Source organism: Capra hircus, chromosome 17 (genome assembly GCF_001704415.2).
Source record: "Capra hircus breed San Clemente chromosome 17, ASM170441v1, whole genome shotgun sequence".
Lineage (NCBI taxonomy): Eukaryota > Metazoa > Chordata > Mammalia > Artiodactyla > Bovidae > Capra > Capra hircus.
This window is the reverse complement of record NC_030824.1, coordinates 66,010,647-66,032,375: the sequence shown is the minus strand read 5'-3', so window position 1 is coordinate 66,032,375 and position 21,729 is coordinate 66,010,647. Positions and strand designations below refer to the sequence as shown.

At 41.1% G+C, this 21,729-nt stretch overlaps 1 protein-coding gene across 12 annotated transcripts in view; it reads right to left on the bottom strand.

Annotated features, from left to right (window-relative positions):
- The window catches only part of ARFIP1 (ADP ribosylation factor interacting protein 1), a 141,242-nt gene that overhangs the window by 63,253 nt on the left and 56,260 nt on the right, over positions 1-21,729 (bottom strand). For all 12 annotated transcript variants that reach the window (XM_005691170.3, XM_018061607.1, XM_018061608.1 and 9 more), the window contains one exon: positions 4,795-4,903. In XM_005691170.3, the coding sequence (XP_005691227.1) occupies positions 4,795-4,903 (109 nt within the window). The remainder of the gene's footprint in view (positions 1-4,794; positions 4,904-21,729) is intronic.

The window sequence follows — 21,729 nt, the reverse complement described above, 5'->3', positions numbered from 1 at the left end:
TGATTTATCCACGGTTTCCACTGTTACTGATTCTACCATGTATCTCTTGGGTAGATTTCAATATTTATTGTTACACTGAATTTAAGCACAATTTCTTCTAAATTTGCCCCAGAGATGGAAAAATAAATGATAATAGAGTCCTTATAAAGTTATCATTCAGTCATTTTCCCAGAAAGCTAACAGAGCCCCTACTCCTAACATTTTTTCATGAGACATATATCCTAAATTCTGTTCACTTAAAAAGGCTTTCTTATCTCTTCTTGCTATTCTCTGAAACTCTGCATTTGGTTGGGTATATATTTCCCTTTCTCTTCTGCCTTTCACTTCTCTTCTTTTCTAAGGTATTCTTAAGGCTTTCTCAGACAACCACTTTCATCTTCTTGTGTTTCGTTTTCTTGGGGATACCCAACTGAATGCAGAGTTCCAGAGAACAGCAAGAAGGCATAAGAAAGCCTTCCTCAGTGATCAATGCAAAGAAATAGAGGAAAACAACAGAATGGGAAAGACTAGAGATCTCGTCAAGAAAATCAGATACCAAGGGAATATTTCATGCAAAGATGGGCTCAACAAAGGACAGAAAGGACACAAACAGTATGGATCTAACAGAAGCTGACGAGACTAAGAAGTGGCAAGAATACGCAGAACTATCATATCCTGAACAATCACGATGGTGTGGACACTCACCTAGAACTAGACATCCTGAAGTGTGAGGTCAAGTGGGCCTTAGGAAGCATTAGGCTTTAGGCTTTCTAGGCTTTTTAGTCACTCAGTCATGTCCGACTCTGTGCGACCCCATGGACTGTAGCCCACCAGGCTCCTCCGTCCACGGGATTCTCCAGGCAAGAATACTGGAGTGGGTTGCCATTTCCTTCTCCAGGGGATCTTCCCGACCCAGGGATCGAACCCAGGTCTCTCGTATTAGAGGCAGACGCTTTACCCTCTGAGCCACCAGGGAAGCCCTAAGAAGCATTACTAGGAACAAAGTTAGTGGAGGTGATGGAATTCCAGTTGAGCTATTTCAAGTCCTAAAAGATGATGCTGTTAAAGTGCTCCACTCAATATGCGCAGATTTGCAAAACTCAGCAGCGGCCACAGGACCAGAAAAGTTCATTCCAATCCCAAAGAAGGGCAATACAAAAGAATGTTCAAACTACCACACAGTTGCACTTATTTCACACGCTAGTAAGGTAATGCTCAAAATCCTTCAAGCTAGACTTTAACAGTATGTGAACTGGAACTTCTGGATGAAAAAGCTGGATTTAGAAAAGGCAGAGGAACCGGAAGCCAAATTACCAACATCCACTGGATCACAGAGAAAGCAAGGGAATTTCAGAAAAACAACTATTTCTCTTTCATTGACTATGCTAGAAGTCTTTGACAGTGTGGATCACAACAAACTGTGGAAAATTCTTAAACAGATGGGAATACCAGACCACCTTACCTGTCTCCTGAGAAACCTGCATGCAGGACAAGAAGCAACAGTTAGAACCTTACATGGAAAGATGAACTGGTTTAAAATTGGGCAGGAAGTATGACAAGGCTGTATAGTGTCACCCTGATTATTTAACTTATATGCAGAGTACATTATGTTAAATGCCAGACTGGAATGAATCACAAGCTGGAATCAAGACTGTGAGGAGAAATATCAACAACCTCAGATATGCAGATGATACGACTCTAATGACAGAAAGTGAAGAGGAACTCAAGAGCCTCTTGATGAAGGTAAAAGAAGAGAGTGAAAAACCTGGCTTAAAACTCAAAATTCAAAAAAGCAGACACATCACTTTGCCAACAAAGGTCCATATAGTCAAAGCTATGGTTTTTCCAATGGTCATGCATAGATGTGCGAGCTGGACATAAAGAAGGCTGAGCGCTGAAGAATTGCTGCTTTTGAATTGTGCTGGAAAAGACTCTTGAGAGTCCCTTGCACAGCAAGGAGACCAAACCAGGTAATCCTAAAGAAAATCAACCCTGAATATTCATTGGAAGGGCTGATTCTGAAACTGAAGCTCCAATACTTTGGCCACCTGATGTGAACAGCCAACTCAGAGGAAAAGACCCTGATGCTGCGAAAGATTGAGGGCAGAAAGAGAAGGGGGCAACAGAGGGGGAGATGGTTAGATGGTATCACTGACTCAATGGACATGAGTTTGAGCAAGCTCCAGGAGATAGTGGAGGACAGGGAAGGCTGGCATGCTGCAGTTTATGGGGGCTGCAAAGAGCTGGACACACCTTGGCAACTGAACAACAATAAGAACATATTCTAAATTTTAAACATGAGAAAATCATGTTCATGCCTCAAAACAAGGACAATTAACTACAACTTTCCAGTAAATGCTTAACAAATCTGAGTATGACAGAATGATTCTTTTTAACATACTGATTAACTATGTAGCTTGTTTTAAAAAGTGTTTTATAAGGTCAATTCAAAAAGACATAAATTACTGCCATTATCACAAAACATATTTTTTATTCCAATCTGAGGGACTACAATGGATCTATAAGCAAGTGAAACTGACTGGCATTTTCATGTTCATGTACAACAGGTTACAATGCCAGCTGACTTCGATTATTGTATATACTATTCTGTTAAAGGGGGAAAGGATAAAACCAAATGTCAGCTAAATAATTTCACTGAAAACCTTCAAACATCTTAATTGTAAAAGTCTTTTTTTTTTTTTAAATTCTATGTTGACATTTAAATTTGGAAATTGGTGACTGGTTGGAAAATGTTGTCACACAAAGTGTGCCTTGTGTCTTCAAAGGTTCATAATCTTACGCAATCGGTCAACCTTCTCCAATTCAAAGTTATTCAAGTTATTCAAAGTTATTCAAAGCCTAGAGAACACCACCACAATGCTATGCAATGACTACTGAGATACTGATGCAAGTGTTGCTTTTCAATATCTTTATTTTTGTGAACATAAGAATGAAGGGTGAAAAAAAACCATGTCAGTAGAGAGCCCACTCATTTTGGAGAAGATAGTATACTGGGTTATGCTAAATGCCTATTTCTAGGATCCATTTAGCAAGGAATATATTTTAAAATATAAGTTGTTTCTCCCTAAGATATCGGCCATTAGTATAATAAAATATAGAATACTGCAAGAGGGCTAAGGAGTACAAAGGCATGGAGATACTTCTCTCAACTTGTGAAATTTAATACAGTATCAAAAGATGCTTGGAAGAAAGATCCTTGGAAGAAAAGCGACGACACTAGGTCTGTATAGTCAAAGCTCTGGTTTTTCCAGTAGTCGTGCATGGACGTGAGAGCTGGACTATAAAGAAAGCTGAGCACCGAAGAACTGATGCTTTTGAATTGGAGGAAAAAAAGCACTGGAGAAGACTCTTGAGAGACCCTTGGACTGCAAGGAGATCCAACCAGTCCATCCTAAAGGAAATCAACCCTGAATATTCATTGGAAGGACTGATGCTGAAGCTCCAATACTTTGGCCACCTGATGCAAAGAACTGACTCATTGGAAAAGACCCTGATGCTGGGAAAGATTGAAGGCAGGAGGAGAAGGAGACGACAGAGGATGAGCTGGTTGGATGGCATCACCGACTTGACAGACTTGAGTCTGGGCAAGCTCCAGGAGTCAGTGATGAACAGGGAGGCCTGGCGTGCTACAGTCCATGGGGTTGCAGAGTTGGACACAACTGAACAACTGAACTGAACTTAATGCAGTATTAAAATACCTCATTGAACATCCAACTACTGCTACTTCAACTAGAGCTCTGTCAAGAAAACAATCATTTTTACATCCACATGATTTTACTTTCTTTCACTTGTGTAAAAATGAAAAAATACCTAAAAAGGGTATTATAGGCAAGAGTATTTAAAAAGAAAGTATTTTTCTTTATATTAAAAAAGAAAAAAAAAACACATACATGGGATGTATGCAGAAAAGAGCTAACATACGAGGTCTAACTATTTACCGTTGAAAAGACCAGTTTACAAAAGATTGGCCCTCAGCTGGCATCTGAGAACTTTAATTTCAGAGTGACTCTTGCCATTCCCGGAATTCTGGAAGACTTGCTCACTACGCCTAAACTGTTTATACACACAGTGTGGTTTATGCTTTCCTTCTGGGAGTCTGGAGTCTGGCGCATGCTAGGCAGAGGGTGCCTATGTGACCAATCTCCAATAAGAACCCTAGGCACTAATCCACCTTCCTTGGGTAGCAACATTTCACATTTGTTGCCACAGCTCTGCTGGGAGAGTTAAGCCTGTCCCTTGTGACTGGGCTGGGAAAGGACCCCAGTCTTCACCGCAGGTGCCCTTTGCGTTTGCCGACTGTGCTCAGCACACCTCTGCTACAATCACAGTCTGAATTATGACTATACACTGAGTCCTGTTAGTCCTCTTTGAAAATTACTTTATTGGAGGGTGCTCTTTGGAGACCTCTGACACAGCATATATAGTGAGAAAAATAAAAGTTTCTTTTTCTAATTGCTTTGAAATAAGAAATATGTATTTATACAAATCAATATTGACATAAATTTTGTGGTTACCACTAAAATAATTTAAATCTGCATTCTTGATATAATTTTTGAGTTTTTATTTCAGTATTTCAAAACCAATTTTCAAGTAGTATTCAGTGAAATTATTATACACACTGATCTGCTTATATAAAGACAACTATTAAAATAATTCCTAAATTAAAGAAAAAAGAATTGTTTATAATCAGTGTTTTATCATGAAATCAAAGTTCTTAACTCTAATAAAGGTAGCATTTGGTGACCTTCTCCCATGTTCTACCCTACTCATCTTTAAAAATAATGGGTTCCTTACCTTGAAATGCTCCTGCTTCAATAATCCCTTCTTTGGTACTGTCAAAGCCATGAGATGTGATTTGCGTTTCTGAGAGACCAAGTCCAGCTGGTAATGAACGCTTCAAATCCTTAACAACATATGAATAAAAGAGAAAATCTTGTAAAACATCTCCCATCACATAGCAGTCCAGCATAAGTATGTCCTGTTAATCACAGGGTGGACTAGTTTTCTCTCTACTATGTAGTATTCCCTTCTGCGGTCATGGCGGTGCCAGATGATGTATATCTGCAGCAAACCAAGCAAGGTTTGCTATAAGAGATACAGCGTATACCAAATACAAAATACTTTCACTAGTTTAGACTTAAGCATCAGACATTAAAATTCAATGTCAAATTCTGAATCTTCTGTACATACGGAAAATCATTTCAAGAATTAAGATGACTAAAAAGTCATGTCTAATATTAAAAAGCTCACTGATGTTTAATATCATCTTGATGAGCCTTCAGTGATGTTTAACATAAATCATTCACTTGCAATATTAAGTTTCCCTTTGATTTGCAGGTTAGCTAGGTAAACAGGGCTTCAATCAGTGTGAGGGAAAGAAAATTTCTTGTGATATAGATTTTTTTTAAACTACTGATATTTGCCAACCTAACTGCAATTTAGCTTGTAACTGTAATATATACAATATTTGACATTCAGTCTTACAGTAAAAGAAAAGAGAGAAAGCCACGAAACACAGATTTCCAACTAGAAGTTCTTTCTTGCCTCTGGCCTGGATATGAGGAATTACCCGAGTTTCATAATCAGTCTATGACTGGACCCTGTTGGTTCTTCATAACAACGATAAGTTAGTGATACACGAAAAGATGTCTTTGAAATTCTTCCTTAAGGCCCTATTCCACCACATACAATGTACAGCTATAATCTGAAACTCCAGCAACCTTCACACAGGAACTTCTTTTCTGATTATCCAGCTTTAGTTTTCTCATAGTGATTATCACTAACATATTCAATAAATACTTGTTGGACAAATAAGTAAATGAATTTGTTAAATAAACTAAGGGACAACATCGTATAGATTTAAGAAGCTGCAGGCTTCTCTGGTGGCTCAACGTAAGGAATCCGCCTGCCAACACAGAAGACACAGGCTTGACCACTGATTTGGGAAGATCCCACCTGCTGCAGAGCAACTAGGCCCATGTGCCAGCTACTGAGCCTGTGCGCTCAAGCCTGGGAGCCACGACCACTGACGTCTGCAGGCCCCGGAGCCCGTGCTGCACGAGAGAAGCCACCGCAGTGACGAGGCCATGCGCCACAATGAGACAAACGGCTGCGCAGCGGCGAAGACCCAGCACATCCCCAAACCAACCAACAGAGCTGCTACAGCAACAAGCTCACTTTAAAATTCATCGAGTATCTGCTTATTCTTACTATGTTAGACTTGCTGGGCAAAGAAAAAGATAACATAAGGGAGAGACAAGATATACAAACATTAATATAAAAGTTGAACTTGGTGCCAAAGTAAAGACATATCAGAGGAATTTGGAATAGGGGCTAAGTCCAGGAAAACCGAACAGGAAAAGAAAAAGTACTTCTTGGACTCTGAAATATAGAGGATTTATTTATTCATTCAATCAGCATCTACTGAGCACCAAGTTCACGACAGCCACTGCTCTAGACGCTACACAGGGAGCGCTGCAGGAAACGGACCCCTCTGTCCAGCAGACGCACCTGAGGCGTGATGGAAGGTGGGGACTGACAGTAGATAAACGTCTCAGGGACAATGCACTACTGGAAAACACAGGAGACCCTTGAAAAGCACAGGCTTGAACTGTGTCCCCTTATATGCATTTTTTTTTTCCAATAAATATGCTTGTACTGCAGTACTACAAGATCCAAGGTGGTTGACTCCTCAGAGGCTGAACTGTGGATACAGAGAACCAAAGGAAAAGTTATACAAAAATTTGACTGTAGGTAGGGTGGACACCCAACCCACAGTTCAAGCATAAACTGCAGTAAGTAGTAAGTTAAATTTTTTAAGGCAGGGTAAGAGGAATACATCACTTCATGGGAAATAGATGGGGAAACAGTGGAAACAGTGGCAGACTTAGTTTTTTTGGGCTCCAAAATCACTGCAGATGGTGACTGCAGCCGTGAAATTAAAAGACGCTTACTCCTTGGAAGAAAAGTTATGACCAACCTAGATAGTATATTCAAAAGCAGAGACATTACTTTGCTACTAAGGTCCGCCTAGTCAAGGCCATGGTTTTTCCTGTGGTCATGTATGGATGTGAGAGTTGGACTGTGAAGAAAGCTGAGCGCCAAAGAATTGCTGCTTTTGAACTGTGGTGTTGGAGAAGACTCTTGAGAGTCCCTTGGACTGCAAGGAGATCCAACCGTTCCATTCTGAAGGAGATCAGCCCTGGGATTTCTTTGGAAGGAATGATGCTAAAGCTGAAGCTCCAGTCCTTTGGCCACCTCATGCGAAGAGGTGACTCATTGGAAAAGACCCTGATGCGGGTAGGGACTAGGGGCAGGAGGAGAAGGGGACGACCGAGGATGAGATGGCTGGATGGCATCACGGACTCGATGGGCGTGAGTCTGAGTGGACTCCGGGAGCTGGTGATGGACAGGGAGGCCTGGCGTGCTGCGGTTCATGGGGTCGCAGAGTCGGACGCGGCTGAGCGGCTGGACTGCACTGAAGAGGGATACGGAGTGACAAGCAAAGGCTGCTATTTCGGATGGGACATTGAGGGAAGGACTATCCGAAGAGGTAAAATGTGTGCAGAATTCTGAACAAAACGAGGGACTGAGCCATATGGCTCATGTGGGGAAAGAGCAGTGATGTAAACGGTCATAATGATGCTCTGTTTCTTGACTGAATGATAGACACACAGTATCCACTGTACTGTGAGTTCACTTCACTGTTATAAAGTTTACCGTTTTAAAGTATGTAATTCTGTGGGGTTTGTATATTTACAGGTTGTGCAGGCATCATCACTGTCTAATCATCTTCATCACCCCAAAAAGAAACTGCGCCCATCAGAGGTCACTTCCCACTCCCACCTTTCCCGAGCCCCTCACCAGCACTAACGCGCTTTCAGCGTACTGCTTACTCCAGTCGTTATTGCTGCTGTTCAGTCATGGCCAACTCCTTGCGACCCCATGGACCGCAGCACACCAGGCTTCCCTGTCCATCACCAACTCCTGGAGCTTACTCAAATTCATGTCCATTGAGTCGGTGATGCCATCCAACCACCTCATCCTCTGTCGTCCCCTTCTCCTGCCTTCACTCTTTCCCAGCATCAGGGTCGTTTCCGATGAGTCAGCTCTTCGCATCAGGTGGCCAAAGGATTGGAGCTGCAGCATCAGTTCTTCCAATGAATATTCAGGGTTGATTTCTTTAGGAATAAGTGGTTTCACATTCTTGCTGTTCAAGGGACTCTCAAGAGTCTTCTCCAGCACCACAATTTGAAAGCATCAATTCTTCAGCGCTCAGCCTTCTTTACAGTCTCTCTCTCACATCCATACATGACTACTGGAAAAACCACAGCTTTGACCATACAGACCTTTGTGGGCAATGTGATGTCTCTGCTTTTTAATAGGCTGCCTAGGTTTGTCATAGCTTTTCTTCCAAGGAGCAAGTGTCTTTTAATTTCACGGCTGCAGTCACCATCTGCAGTGATTTTGGAGCCCAAGAAAATAAAGTCTGTCACTGCTTCCCCATCTATTTGCCAGGAAGTGATGGGACTGGATGCCATGATCTTTGTTTTTTGAATGCTGAAGTTTCAAGCCAGTTTTGGACATCATTCTATGTTCCTGGCTAGGTCAGATAGTAACTCTATGTTTAACTTTTCAAGGAACTGACAGAATTGTCTTCTGAAAGGGTTGTACCATTTCACATTCCCAAAAGAAATGTATGAAGGTTCTAATTTCTCCACATTTTCATCAATACTTGTTATTATCTGTCTTTTTGACTACAGTCAACTAGGCAGGTGTGAAGCAGTATCTTACTGAAGTGATGATTTACATTTCCCTGATGACTAATGATGGTGAGTATCTTTACATGTGCTTATTTGTATTTGAATATCTCCCCTGGAGAAATGTCTAGTCAAATCTATTGCCCTGTTTTTAATTGGGGCATCTATCATTTCACTGATACAGATAAAAATCACTTACGAGTCATATGACTTATATTTTATCCCACTTTCTTGGCTGTTCACTTTCTTCATGGTGTTCTTTGAAGCACAATGGTTTTAAATTTTGATAAAGTCTGATTTACCTATTCATTCTTTTGTTGCTTATGATCTTGGCATCATATTTAAGAAACTAAAGTGCCTAATCCAAGGTTATAAAGATTCACCACTAAGTTTTTCTTCTAAGAGTTTTATAGTTTTAGCTCTTACATCTGAGTCATAGATCCATTTTCAGTTAATTTCTAACTATGGTGAGGGCGATGGTGTGTGGTCTGCATTCAACTTCATTTTTCACATGTGGATATCCAGCTGTCCCGGAACCATTTGTTGAAGACTATTCTTTCCACGGGCTTCCCAGGTGCCGCTAGTGGTAAGGAACCCACCTGCTAATTCAGGACATGTAAGAGATGCAGGTTCAATCCCTGGGTCAGGAAGATGCCCTGGAGGAGGGTATGGCAACCCACTCTACGGCTCCTGCCTGGAGAATCTCATGGACAGAGGAGCCTGAAGAACCACAGTCCACGGGGTCACAAAGAGTCAGACACAACTGAAGTGACTCAGCATACACGCATTCTTTCCACACTGAAAACTGCCTTGGCACCCTTGCTGAAACTGAGCTGACCATACATGTAGGGTCTATTTCTCTACCCTCAATTCTCTTACACTGATCTGTATGTCATCCTTAAGTCAGTACCGTATTGTTCCGATTACTGTAGCTTTGTGGTAGTAAGTTTTGAAATCACAAGTAATGAGCCCTATAACTCTGCTCTTCAATTCTCTGGGCATTCTGCACCCTTTGTGTTTACATCTGATCAGTTCGTCAATTTCTACAAAAAAAAAAAAAAAAAAAAGCCAGTTGTGATTCTGATAGAGATTGTGCTGAATCTGATCAATTTGGGGAGATTCCCATCTGATCCCTGAACGTGAGATGCCCTTCCATTTATTTAGATCCTTTTTAACTTCCTTCCATGATGTTCTGTAGTTTTTAGGAAGATCTCATAGGCCACAGGGCATCTTGGCCTGCCTGCCCAAGAGCCCACGCTTCTCCAGAGCTCGGGAAGAGGCTACCACCGTGACAAGCCCCATGTGCTGCAGCTGGAGAGAGGAGCCCCACTCACTGCAGCGAGAGAAAGCCTATGCCCAGGAACCAAGTCCCAGCAACAGTCACAAAGATCAAAAGCAAAATTTAAAAAACGTACAATAATATGGGCAAGATACCCAGTACATATTTTTTGGCACTCAGTTGAAGTTAGCCATCACACTCCTCTGTTAAAATCATGTTTACAACTAATCAGTGCTATCAGTAATAATCACAATAGCAAACGTTTCTCAAGAACTTACTATGTGTCAGGGATTGTTCTAAGCACTTTATATACAGTCAGTCCTCACTCTGCATGACAGGGCAAGATCAAGATTGTAAAATTAAACAAGCAGGTCGAAACCATGCAACGTGGTTAATGGGAAAAACCGATCATTCCATGAACTTTAAAAATTCATCTCAAAACTTTAAAGATTCTTTTCTCACTTATGTTTTTAAGGGAGCTTTCACTAAGTTCCTCTGGCTCAAATCTAGAGCTCCTCCGACAGTGCCAGCAGACCTGTGGGTCAGCTATTTCCTCCACGACTCGTTTAGGTCTGATCTGAATCTCACCCCTTCCACTGTTACTTTTTCACTTCTTTGCTGCACTGGTATTTTCGTTCACCTATGTCCTTTTGCTTATCCACTTCTGTAAAATATCACATGGGTTTATGAGCAAGATACAAGGTGATAACACAGCCACATGATTTGCTATCTGTGTGTGAAATGAATAGCAAATACAGTGACCATCACCAAAAGATTTTGAAAGTGACATGATTACACAACAATCACGATGTGTGTCGGTATTCACATGGCCATTTATAGTCTGTTTGTACTTTATACTACTGCTGCTGCTGCGGCTAAGTCGCTTCAGTCGTGTCCGACTCTGTGTGACCCCATAGACGGCAGCCCACCAGGCTCCCCCGTCCCTGGAATTCTCCAGGCAAGAACACTGGAGTGGAGTGCCATTGCCTTTTCCATGTACTTTATACAATTACACTTAATACAGTGTGGTGACAGCAATCTGAGCTGTGGTGTTGGGGACAGGCATTATTTAACTAAACCACAGCAACCAAAATTAGAAGAAGGCAATGGCACCCCACTGTAGTACTCTTGCGAAAATCCCATGGACAGAGGAGCCTGGTGGGCTATAGTCCATGTGATCTCTAAGAGTCGGACACAACTGAGCGACTTCACTTTCACTTTTCATTTTCATGCATTAGAAGGAAATGGCAACCCACTCCAGTGTTCTTGCCTGGAGAATCCCAGGGACGGGGGAGCCTGGTGGGCTGCTGTCTATGGGGTTGGAAAGAGTCGGACACAAATGAAGCGACTTAGCAACAGCAGCAGCAACCAAAATTAATACATTTGGAACTATACAAGGAAGAACTGCCTAAAATAACCTCATTTAGTAGTATTACCACTACTATTTTACAAATGGGAAAAAGGCCACACAGAAATAGGACTAAGCATCAAAAAACAATAGTAATTAATCTACCATAAATGTAAATAGCTACTAGCAATTTATTAGAGACTCGGAATTTATTTTACCTAGTATTTTTTCTTTAAACAATTTAGTTAAGAAATAGCTTTTAAAACTCATTATTTCAGAATCTGCTCAAGTTTAAACATACTAATGCAAATACATTCTCCACCTATAATTTCCTACTGGTACAAAACAGACAACATCTGTCATTCTGTTTCACTTATATTCTAGTGTCACTTAAAATCTCTTGTCGCAGGACATCTTTTTCATCTGTGTAGTGTTTTGGGGGAGCACTTCTAATTAAAAACACTTTACCCTCACTTTTACTTACATCCTATTTTAAAACCAAATCTCTGAGTCTGTTCATTTTGCTGAATAAATCATCCTTACCTTCCCAGTTTGTTTTTTAATATACTAATGTACTAAATTAATGGTTTCTAGTTTTAAATATTAGTGATCCTTTTATTTGTATTTACATTAAAACCACATATTAAAAACCAGATAATCATCACTTACAAAATAAATAATATCAAACCACCAAGATATTTCTTAAACTTTGTGAATTTGGTTATTAAGGTTAATTATTTATAGAGTGGTTTCCCTAGATATTGCTTTGCTTCAAGTCTTGACAGCTTTTCAGCTCTCCATAAGTAAAAAAGTGTTGAAGACATCTCTCAAAATATGAGGGATAAAAAACTGTAAACAACATACAAAGGGGAAGAGAGGTCCAAGAGAGTTGTGTTTACTATATTCTTAGAACTTAACTGAAAGAACTCTACTCATTTGAATCATCTGTCCTGTCATAAAATAGTGTGCAAATTCCCAAAAAGAGAGATGTAGTAGTTGGGAAGAGAGGAGACAGTAACAGGTTCAATAGTAAGTTTGATGTACACCTCTCACCCCCTAAGTTTTCAAGAAGTTACGGGATGCTTCCATTCTGTCATGCATGGTTTCTGGAAGAAACAACTGCTAGCTTTCTGAGGATATAACATTTCACTCAACCCCTCCCAATGGTCTCCCAAGAGTCCTTAACTCAACAAACAAAAAGTTCTTCCAGGAAAAGAGCCTCCTGTCCTTTATGTAAAACAGCTGTAACATCTGAAAAGCACTATGGCTCCTTTGCTTAAATTGTTACTAACAGAAGGAGCCTAACCAAAGTGGTACGAATAGGTCCATTCAGAGTGTGAACAGAATTATCGTTCTGATAGCTGTCTGACTGTTAAGTTGCTCCAACACAAAACGATGTGCTCTATGAGAGAGGAATGCATGACTTGTGAGAAAACACTCAGTATTTTACAAGCTTGTTGAATGCTCTCTGTAAAACACACATTCTCTAAGTAACGTAATTTAGCCCCACAGTTCACAAGAACTTTAAAATGTGTTCTGCGTAACTCTTAATTTTTTAAATGTCTCACTGGTGAGGCTGTGACTCCCTTAGTGACTTCTAAAGTAGCTGCTACTGCATCTCCTTCTACAGTTCCCAGAACGTACTTGGGAGACAATGAGCCTGTTTGCAACCAACAATGTAAAATCCCTACTTGGCATTTTTATATTGCTCACATTCAACTCAAGGTTGAAGACTTTGTAAAGTCATGCTTAACAACTGTACAATAAAACAGTATGAACCTGAAGTTAACTTCCTATTCAAGCTGCTAGGATAATACTGTAATACTGGAATATTTAATAGTTTTTAAAAATAAATCTTCAAACAATTAAAACATAATGCTTCTGTCAAAAAGTTTCACGTATAGTTTCTTTTCAAAGGACATAGGTTAATACTTGTAGTTAAGCTTCCATAAAGTTGTGAAGGGGTGGCTCATTTTCAACCAAAATGACTTGTTTCCATTTGCATATTTTAACAGAGGTAAGAGTAAGTATGAGGTTAAAAATGTAATCTTATAATTTAGCATAGTAATCTACTTTTGAACTAAAGTTAGTGCAAAATTAACAAAAAACCAAATGTTCGGCAAATTTGCTTTAAAATACACATCCTTAATAAGATGCACAACACTACAATGAAGCAGAACTAGAGATTTATTAATGAGAATTCCGTTTTTACTGAGAGAGAGGAGGAAAAAGCTTAAGAGGGAGGAATTGCTAGGCATGCATTGCATTGCAAGCACCAACCATCAGTAGGGATTCTCCAAGCAGTCTATAAACTACAGACTCTTCCCTCTAGTTTCCTCACGCTGCATCTTCCAGGTTTTCCTCCTATCTGCAGCTTTAAAAATGGCTCGGGGTCCTTTACAGGGTCTAGTTTCTCTGCTGAGAGCAGAGTCCACAGTCTCTCTCTCCTTCTTCCCGTGGTGACCCAGCTGAAACTCCCTTGTCCCTAGTCAGCCTTGAAACAGATTCCCTGAACAGTAGGCAGAAACAACTTTCAAAAGTGCGAACGCCACGAGGCCCTCCAAGTTTCTACATCATTCCAGGTGAAGTCTGAGGTCCTCCACTTTTAGGTCGGGTAGGGTCAGAGCCTCCACGTGGTTCTGGGGTTTCACAGACCCTTACCCCTACCTAGCTCCTCAGCTGCATTTCGCACACCTCTGCCCCATACTCCCACTGCAATAATGGTGGATTTTCAATTCTGTGGCCTCCTACTGATGGGCCTACTTTTATCCTTCTTCATCTGGTTAGTTCATCCTTTAGATTTGGCTTGGAGAGCAATTCCCTAGTCATTCATACCCTTTCTCTCACACCATGCTATACCAGGCAAAGAACATCACCTCTCACACAGCATCAACAGTATTTGTCTGTATTCTCTCTTCCTGAAGACAGCAAGCTCCCTAAGACCATCTACCTTACTCCTTTCTGGCACTAATAGCATTTAGCAACCCCATGGACGGAGGAGCCTGGTGGGCTGCAGTCCACGGGGTCGCTAAGAGTCGGACACGACTGTGCGACTTCACTTTGACTTTTCACTTTCATGCACTGGAGAAGGAAATGGCAACCCACTCCAGTGTTCTTGCCTGGAGAATCCCAGGGACGGGGGAGACTGGTGGGCTGCCGTCCATGGGGTCGCACAGAGTCGGACACGACTGATGTGACTTAGCAGCAGCAGCAGATATATAATACTAATACTTAATTTAATTTTCTCAATTTACACATCTCATTCTTCAAAGCGGATAAAACCTTCCATAGCGTTTATATAATTTCAAAAGAAACAGCTTGAAAATTCTGCGTTAAATATTTTATGAACTCTGGTAATGTAAAATCTGCTCTTGTTTTGACAGCTAGCTACTTACAAGGCATGCCTGCCAGAAGCAACGCCGTCTGTGGTTCACCGGACTTCCCCACCCCCAACCCGGCTCTAGGCACACTACAGCACCCTTGGCCTCCTCGTGGTGCCCTCTCTGACAATTATACTGGGCCACAGCGGGCTATTCGCCAACATTCTGCTTATCAAGTGGGCAGAGGGAGGGGCAGCATGTTCTCAGCTCGCCACGGTAAACTACCAGTTCTCAAACTTTAGCTTGGGTAAGAAGCATCTGAGAAAACTACTAAAAACGCAGTTCTTAGCCGCCTGCTGTAGTTCTTGGTAAGTTGGAGTGTGGAGCCCAGGAGTCAGAATTTCCAACAAGTAAGCCAGATGACTGTGCTGCAGGGAACCCTCTGTCTGCGTCCTGAGGAGCTCTGCCATAGGGAACCGCTTTCTGTCCTCGTGCAGCTCACTTCCACCCCTCACCGCCCTGCGGATGGCCCAAACTACTCCACTCCGTCACTCACCTTCTTCTCAGCCAGTCCAGGGCGCCGACACACCCAGGGTTTCCGTTCTATCCACAACTCCTACTATTATCCTGGGTGTTCCCAGCGTTTTGCACGCTGCACTGGGCACACTTTCAGGGAATGATTCTATGTTCAGTCTGCAATCCTTCCAAAGCGATATATAAGGCATCTAAGCTGAGTTTTCACAGCTCATCAAGCATTCTACATGGTACATCCAGCATGTAGTATGTTGCGTTTTTTAAAATATAAATTGTGAAATACTTGAAATAAAGTCTACTGCATAAGCCCGTCTACCTACACTGATGTAGAATGATGGGCTGTAGTAATAACAGTCTGTAAAGATGTATAATTTTTCCTCCCTCAGTATGTTTGTAGGAAGCGTAAAGTAGGTAGTTTGATTCAGATTTGGTGATATGTGGTTAGACAAGGGGCCAAAAAAGTGTAATGGCAGATAAAAAAATATACTCAACTAATACAATACACCCAACCTACACTTAGGTCTCAGCTACAATGCGCTTCATCTTCCACGCCCAGTTCTACTTACGCAACTGGGACTCCCAGGGCCACTCTTTGAACCTTGTCATTGCTTAGGAAGCAACACTTCTGGAATTTTAAACCTAACAACTTATTTTATGACCACAGTCTCCTCTCATATCTGTTAATTCTCGTGATCCGACAGCAAATCTCCTGGCTTACCAGCTTTCCCCATTTTATCAACACACGCACACACAATCTCAATCTCACTTCTCTCTCCCTGCCCACTTCCCTCTCAGTCAGTCAACAAACTTTTAACAAGAATTTAAAGCATCACTATCTTCTGACAGTTGACTGTCTGTTCTCTTGGTCCCACCCCAACCCCTGCGTCCAGACTATAGTCTCGATTCTAAGCAGTACTGAAGTTTGATAAGAATGAAATCATGTACCAATTTGCATCAAGAAAATTCCGAATTCATTCAAAAACTATTACTGTGGAAATATTTTTATGTAACTACATTCAAAACAATTTCTCCTAGATAGTGAAAGTTGTCCATGATAGCATTTGTTTATAAAGGCACAATCTAAAAATTATAACTAAGATACACAGGGCTTCAGCCTTTCATTAAAAATTATGTTTATTCACAATTTTCTATTTCCCAAACAGGAATACAAATCCAGAGTTAATTTAATAGATGTATATATAATAAACACATTTTAAAATTTAATTTGTGGTAACAGTACTAAGAATATATCCTATACTTTAAAAAGAAAATATTAAAATGAATCTATATTTGCAAGGATTAAACAATCCTTGAGAAACATTTGCCATACCTTTAAAAGTGTCCAAGATACACATCTGGTAAAAACTGGCCTTAGGGAAAAGCCCTCATCAAATGTGACTGAGCTACTAAAATTTTCAGGTAACGCAGAAACATTCATCACATGCTATTCAAACTCCAGGGTAGGATGAATGAGGTAGAAAATATGCCAGATTTAAGTCAAACTAAAACTCAGCCTTTTATTGAGAAAGCACTGTGGTCCGTCAGCTGCACAGCGTGCATGTGCTGTCTCTGTCCTGAATGTGATTGCGAGCTCTTGGGAAAAGCAGATACATGGATGGACAGTTACATTATTAAGGTGAGGGGAGGAAATAAGTTCAAACAGGCTCTTATTATTCCTATTCTTCTATTCTTTCTCAAGTCTTTAGACTGCTAAAGTACATTATCCAAACTGATAAGTACAGGGGAATGGAGAAACAATTTAACAAAACAACAATAAAAGAGTAAATGAAAAGTAACAATAAAAACTTTCAAAACAAGAAAATTTCCAGCAGCAGCAACAGCGACCATGATGCATGCTGGGAAATTAAGGACACAGGATGTGTCCAGTCTAAAAGTCCATTTCTCCCTGTTGTTCCACGGAACTCTTGAAACTGTGTTTCTAGTTCTCATTCTAATACTTGTTCATTCGCTCACCAAACATCTAATGAAAGCCCGAGTATCAATCACGTGTAGCACTGCTGCCAGGCCCTGGAGATAAGGCAATGAAGGAACACGCCTGGCGACACTGTGCTCACAGCCAGTCGCGTAAGCTTCTGGTATAGCTAGTCAGTGTAGGCAGTTCCACCACAGCCTCAGGGCCCCTTTCCTCCGTTGTAAACTGAAGCAGTGAGATCCAGGGGTCTTCGAGGTACTTCTACTGAATTAACATTCTGTGATTTAACTCAAAGCTTGTAGACCAGGAATATTCAAGACATAGGAACCCAAGGGTCCACAGGCAGAATTCAAGTGACCCTAAACTCCTTGAAACTGGACACAAGATTTGGCAGTTCTGTATAGACGTACGTTTTTCTAGAGACAAAGTCCATAGGCGGAAAAAGCTAAAGTAGCAATTTTAGTTTTGGGCCTACCAGAGGAAAAGTTTTATTTTAGCTAAGGTAATTTTTCTAAATCTGCCAAATATAACTTAATTCATAAGAAGTTTCAATTTACCTCACAAGGAGCTAGTATTTGCTTCTTTAAACTCATGGTACAGACTGCACATTTCTAACCTAATATTCTGACCAGCACTATAGGACTGTTGCTGAAATGATAGGACTGTTGCTGAAGCTCCAGTATTTTGGTCAAGTGATACAAATAGCTGACTCACTGGGAAAGATGGAGGGCAGAAGGAGAAGAGGGCTTCAGAGGATGAGATGGCTGGATACCATCACCGATGCAATGGACATGAACTTGGGCAAACTTCAGGAGATGGTGAGGGAGAAGGAGGCCTGGTGTGCTGCAGTCCATGGGGGTCACAAAGAGTCAGACATGACTGGGTGACTGAACAATATAACAGAATAAATTATAAATAGCATGTAGCTTATAAGTAAAAGAATCATTTGTATTCTTTAGAGATTAAACTTCACTCTTTAAAAAATACAAACTGCTTTTTATTTAGGAGAAAAAATAGTTTTGCTGTAAAGAACTGCAATAATACTAAGATTATTATCCTGTTCTCTCTTCACATAGCTGTTGCCCATCTAAGACAAGCAACAAACCTCGAAACATTAACAGGTGTTACGCTGCTACCAGGGAGTTTCTAGGGCAAATTCTCCCATTATACCCTCTATTTCAATGTGAGTGCTGAGGTACAGTCCACCAGGGCCTCTCATAACAGGAGACTAAGAAGGGAAATCAAGTGAAAAAGCAATCAGTGGCAACAAGACACAGAGAAGAGAAGCAGCAACACTGCCTGGGCAACAGTGACACCGACTGGCCAGCCAAGTTATGGCAGCTTAATGAGCCACCCTAACTTTGGCTCAGGTGGTAAAGAATCTGCCGGCAATTCAGAAGACCCTGACTCGATCCTTGGCTCGGGAAGAGCCCCTGGAGGAGGGCATGGCTACCCGCTCCACTGTTCTTGCCTGGAGAATTCCCTGGACAGAGGAGCCTGGCAGGCTACAGTCCATGGGGTCGTGGAGGCGGACACAACTGAGCAACTAACACGTTCATACATATATATAAAATTTTGCATAAGACTTTATACTTTTAAAAGTGTAATATGCATTAAATAAAAGCCATTATATGATTTATTCATTGTTATCAATTTTTAAAATTGAAGGATAGTTCATTTACAATGTTGTGAGTTATATAATTTTAGACATCAAGTATGTAAGAAAGAAGATGTGTATTAGTAAAACATGCTTTTAAAACTAGAAAACTCTAGTTATGAGGTAGTTTTTTATACAATCTCTTTACTAGTCTATATAATGCAAAGCAATATTTAGTACATTACACCCACTTTCTCTATGAACTTTTATCTATTTGAAAACAGAAACATGAATTTAATGTTAAATACTGATAAAATTTCCCTTTTATTGCTCAGGAAAATAAAGGAGTGTGCCAAAATGTTGGTAAATATATGCCTAACAGATCTTGAGTGTAATTTGTTTAAAGGAGTCAAAAGATGCTATTGAAATACTATTTTCACTCAGTAAAAGGGATCATAGAGGTGATTTTTATTCTAAAATATTAAATATGTAAGAAACTCTCATGATATATTTTTTCTTTCATAAGAGCAGGTACAAAGAGAAACAAGCTTTATGATGTTGAGCTTCTTTACGGAGGTAAAGTGGGGTGTACTGGTTGACTGAATTGTTGCTTCCAAGGAGTCTTGCCTACTGGTAAGTGAAGCGAAAATGAACTCGTTCAGTCGCGTCCAACTCTTTACGACCTCATGGACTATGCGTGAGGTTCATGGAATTCTCCAGGCCAGAATATCAGAGTGGGTAGCCTTTCCCTTCTCCAGGGGATCTTCCCAACCCAGGGATCAAACCCAGGTCTCCCACATTGCAGGTGGATTCCTTACCAGCTGAGTCACAAGGGAAGCCCAAGAATAATGGAGTGTGCAGCCTATCCCTTCTCCAGTGGATCTTCCTGACTCAGGAATCGAACTGGGGTCTCCTGCACTGTAGGCGGATTCTTTACCAACTGAGCTATGAGGGAAGAACTCTGCCTACCGGTAAAGTTCATATCTATTAGGAGGAGACCTCCGGGACAACATTTCCTTTTTCCCTTCTCTATCCCTCAACAGAAAATGAAACATTATAGGGGAATCTCCAAAAAGAGAAGTGGACATTAAGAAAGAAGTTAACTTATAAAGCAGCAAGTTAACTGGTTTTGACTATGTAAGCAAAGAACTTACACAGATATATGAGTTAATTCACTTCACTCTAAAAAGACTCTGAAGTTAAAATTTGAAAGGATTAAAAAAAACCTTTTCAATGATACTCAAAGGCAAATTACGGTACGCAACTAGACTCATGAATAGGGTTAAGGTACACAGTAACCCTGAAGAAGAACGAAGCTAGAGGAACTACCAGGCACCAAGGCTGAAGCTGCTATTTATTTCAGACTTAATTACTTTAGTAAGTGGGTAAGACAGTGTAGTATTACTGCAAGGACAGACAAAAAGACCAAGAAATAACACAGTCAGCCAAGTAATACAGCTACACATATATGATCACTTGGTCGACAGCAAAGGCCCCTGTGCGGAGAAAGGATTTTTTTCAATTAACGAAGCATATCATGTGAAAACATGAGCCTTGACTTCTACATCATGCCATCCACAAAATTCAAGATGGATCACAGACCTCTGTGCAAGAAGTAAGGCAGAGAAGCTTTTACAAGATGGAGTCTCTTGATGATACGGGGACAGGCAGATACAAGGGTCACAAAAATCACTAAAGGGAGAGAAACACTAATAAACTGGACTTCATTAAAATTAGCCTTTGGCCATCTAAGGATACCATTAATATAGTACAAAAGCTAGTTACAGACTGGAGATAAACATCTGCAAGACACACATCCATACAAACGACTTATACCCAGAACATGCAAAGAACTGCGACCGATGACCTAGAAGAAGGCATCCACTTCACAGGAAAATGAGCCAAGGACTCGAAGAGGCACTTCACAAAAGGTAACATTCAGATGGTCGGTAAGAACCTGAAAACATGCTTGACGTCATTAGTCATCAAGGAGATGCAAGGTGAAACTAAGAGGCAGCTGCTATGATTTCACCAGAACGGCAAAAACTTACCAGTGTGACAGCACCAAAAACTGGCAATGATGTGCAGCAACTAGAACTCTGAGTCACCGCTGGCAGGACTGCCAACTAATCTGATCATCTGGCAAACTAGTTGACAAAATCTACCAAGGGCAAACACCATGCACCCATGACCTGCAATTCCACTGCGTGGTAAATCCCCCACAGAAGCGGGTGATCGTGCACACCGAAAGACCCGTACCAGAACGGCCACAGCGGCGCCGACTGGAGACAGCTGAGGCCTCACCTATGGCTGATTCACGCCGACGTTTGACGGAACAAACAGCAAACTGTAAAGCCATTATCCTTCAATTAAAAAGTAAACACATTTTTTAAAAAACAAAAAAACCCCACCAGAAACAAAAATAAATAAAAGAAAAAGAAAAAAGAAAATTTAAAAACAAAACAAACAAACCAAATGGATAAGCAAATCAGGGCCTATTAACACACTGCGGCGTGCTAACACAATGGGAAACCGTACTACAGTGAAAAAGAGCTGGTGGTGGTTCCGCGGTTGCCGTGTCCCACTCTTGCGAACCATGGACTATAGCCCGCCAGACTCCTCTGTCCATGGGACTTTCCAGGCAGGGATCCTGGAGTGGTTTGCCATTTCCTTCTCCAGGGGAAAAGAAGAATTAGATATTGCCAAAGCAACAACATTACAGATACAATGCTGGGAGACAGCCAGTCCGAAAAGAGTACGCAGAGCATCATTCCACTTCCATGCAGTTCAGGACAGTCAAAACCAATCAGTGGTGCCAGAATGATGACAGGAATGACTCTGGAAGGGTGGGGGATGTACTGCCTACAAGAGGGCGAGGGGGCTGGGAAAGGCCTGGAGATGGTCTCCAGATTGGTGTGGGCGCTGGTTCCACCAAGCTGCACACTCAACATGTGCGTTT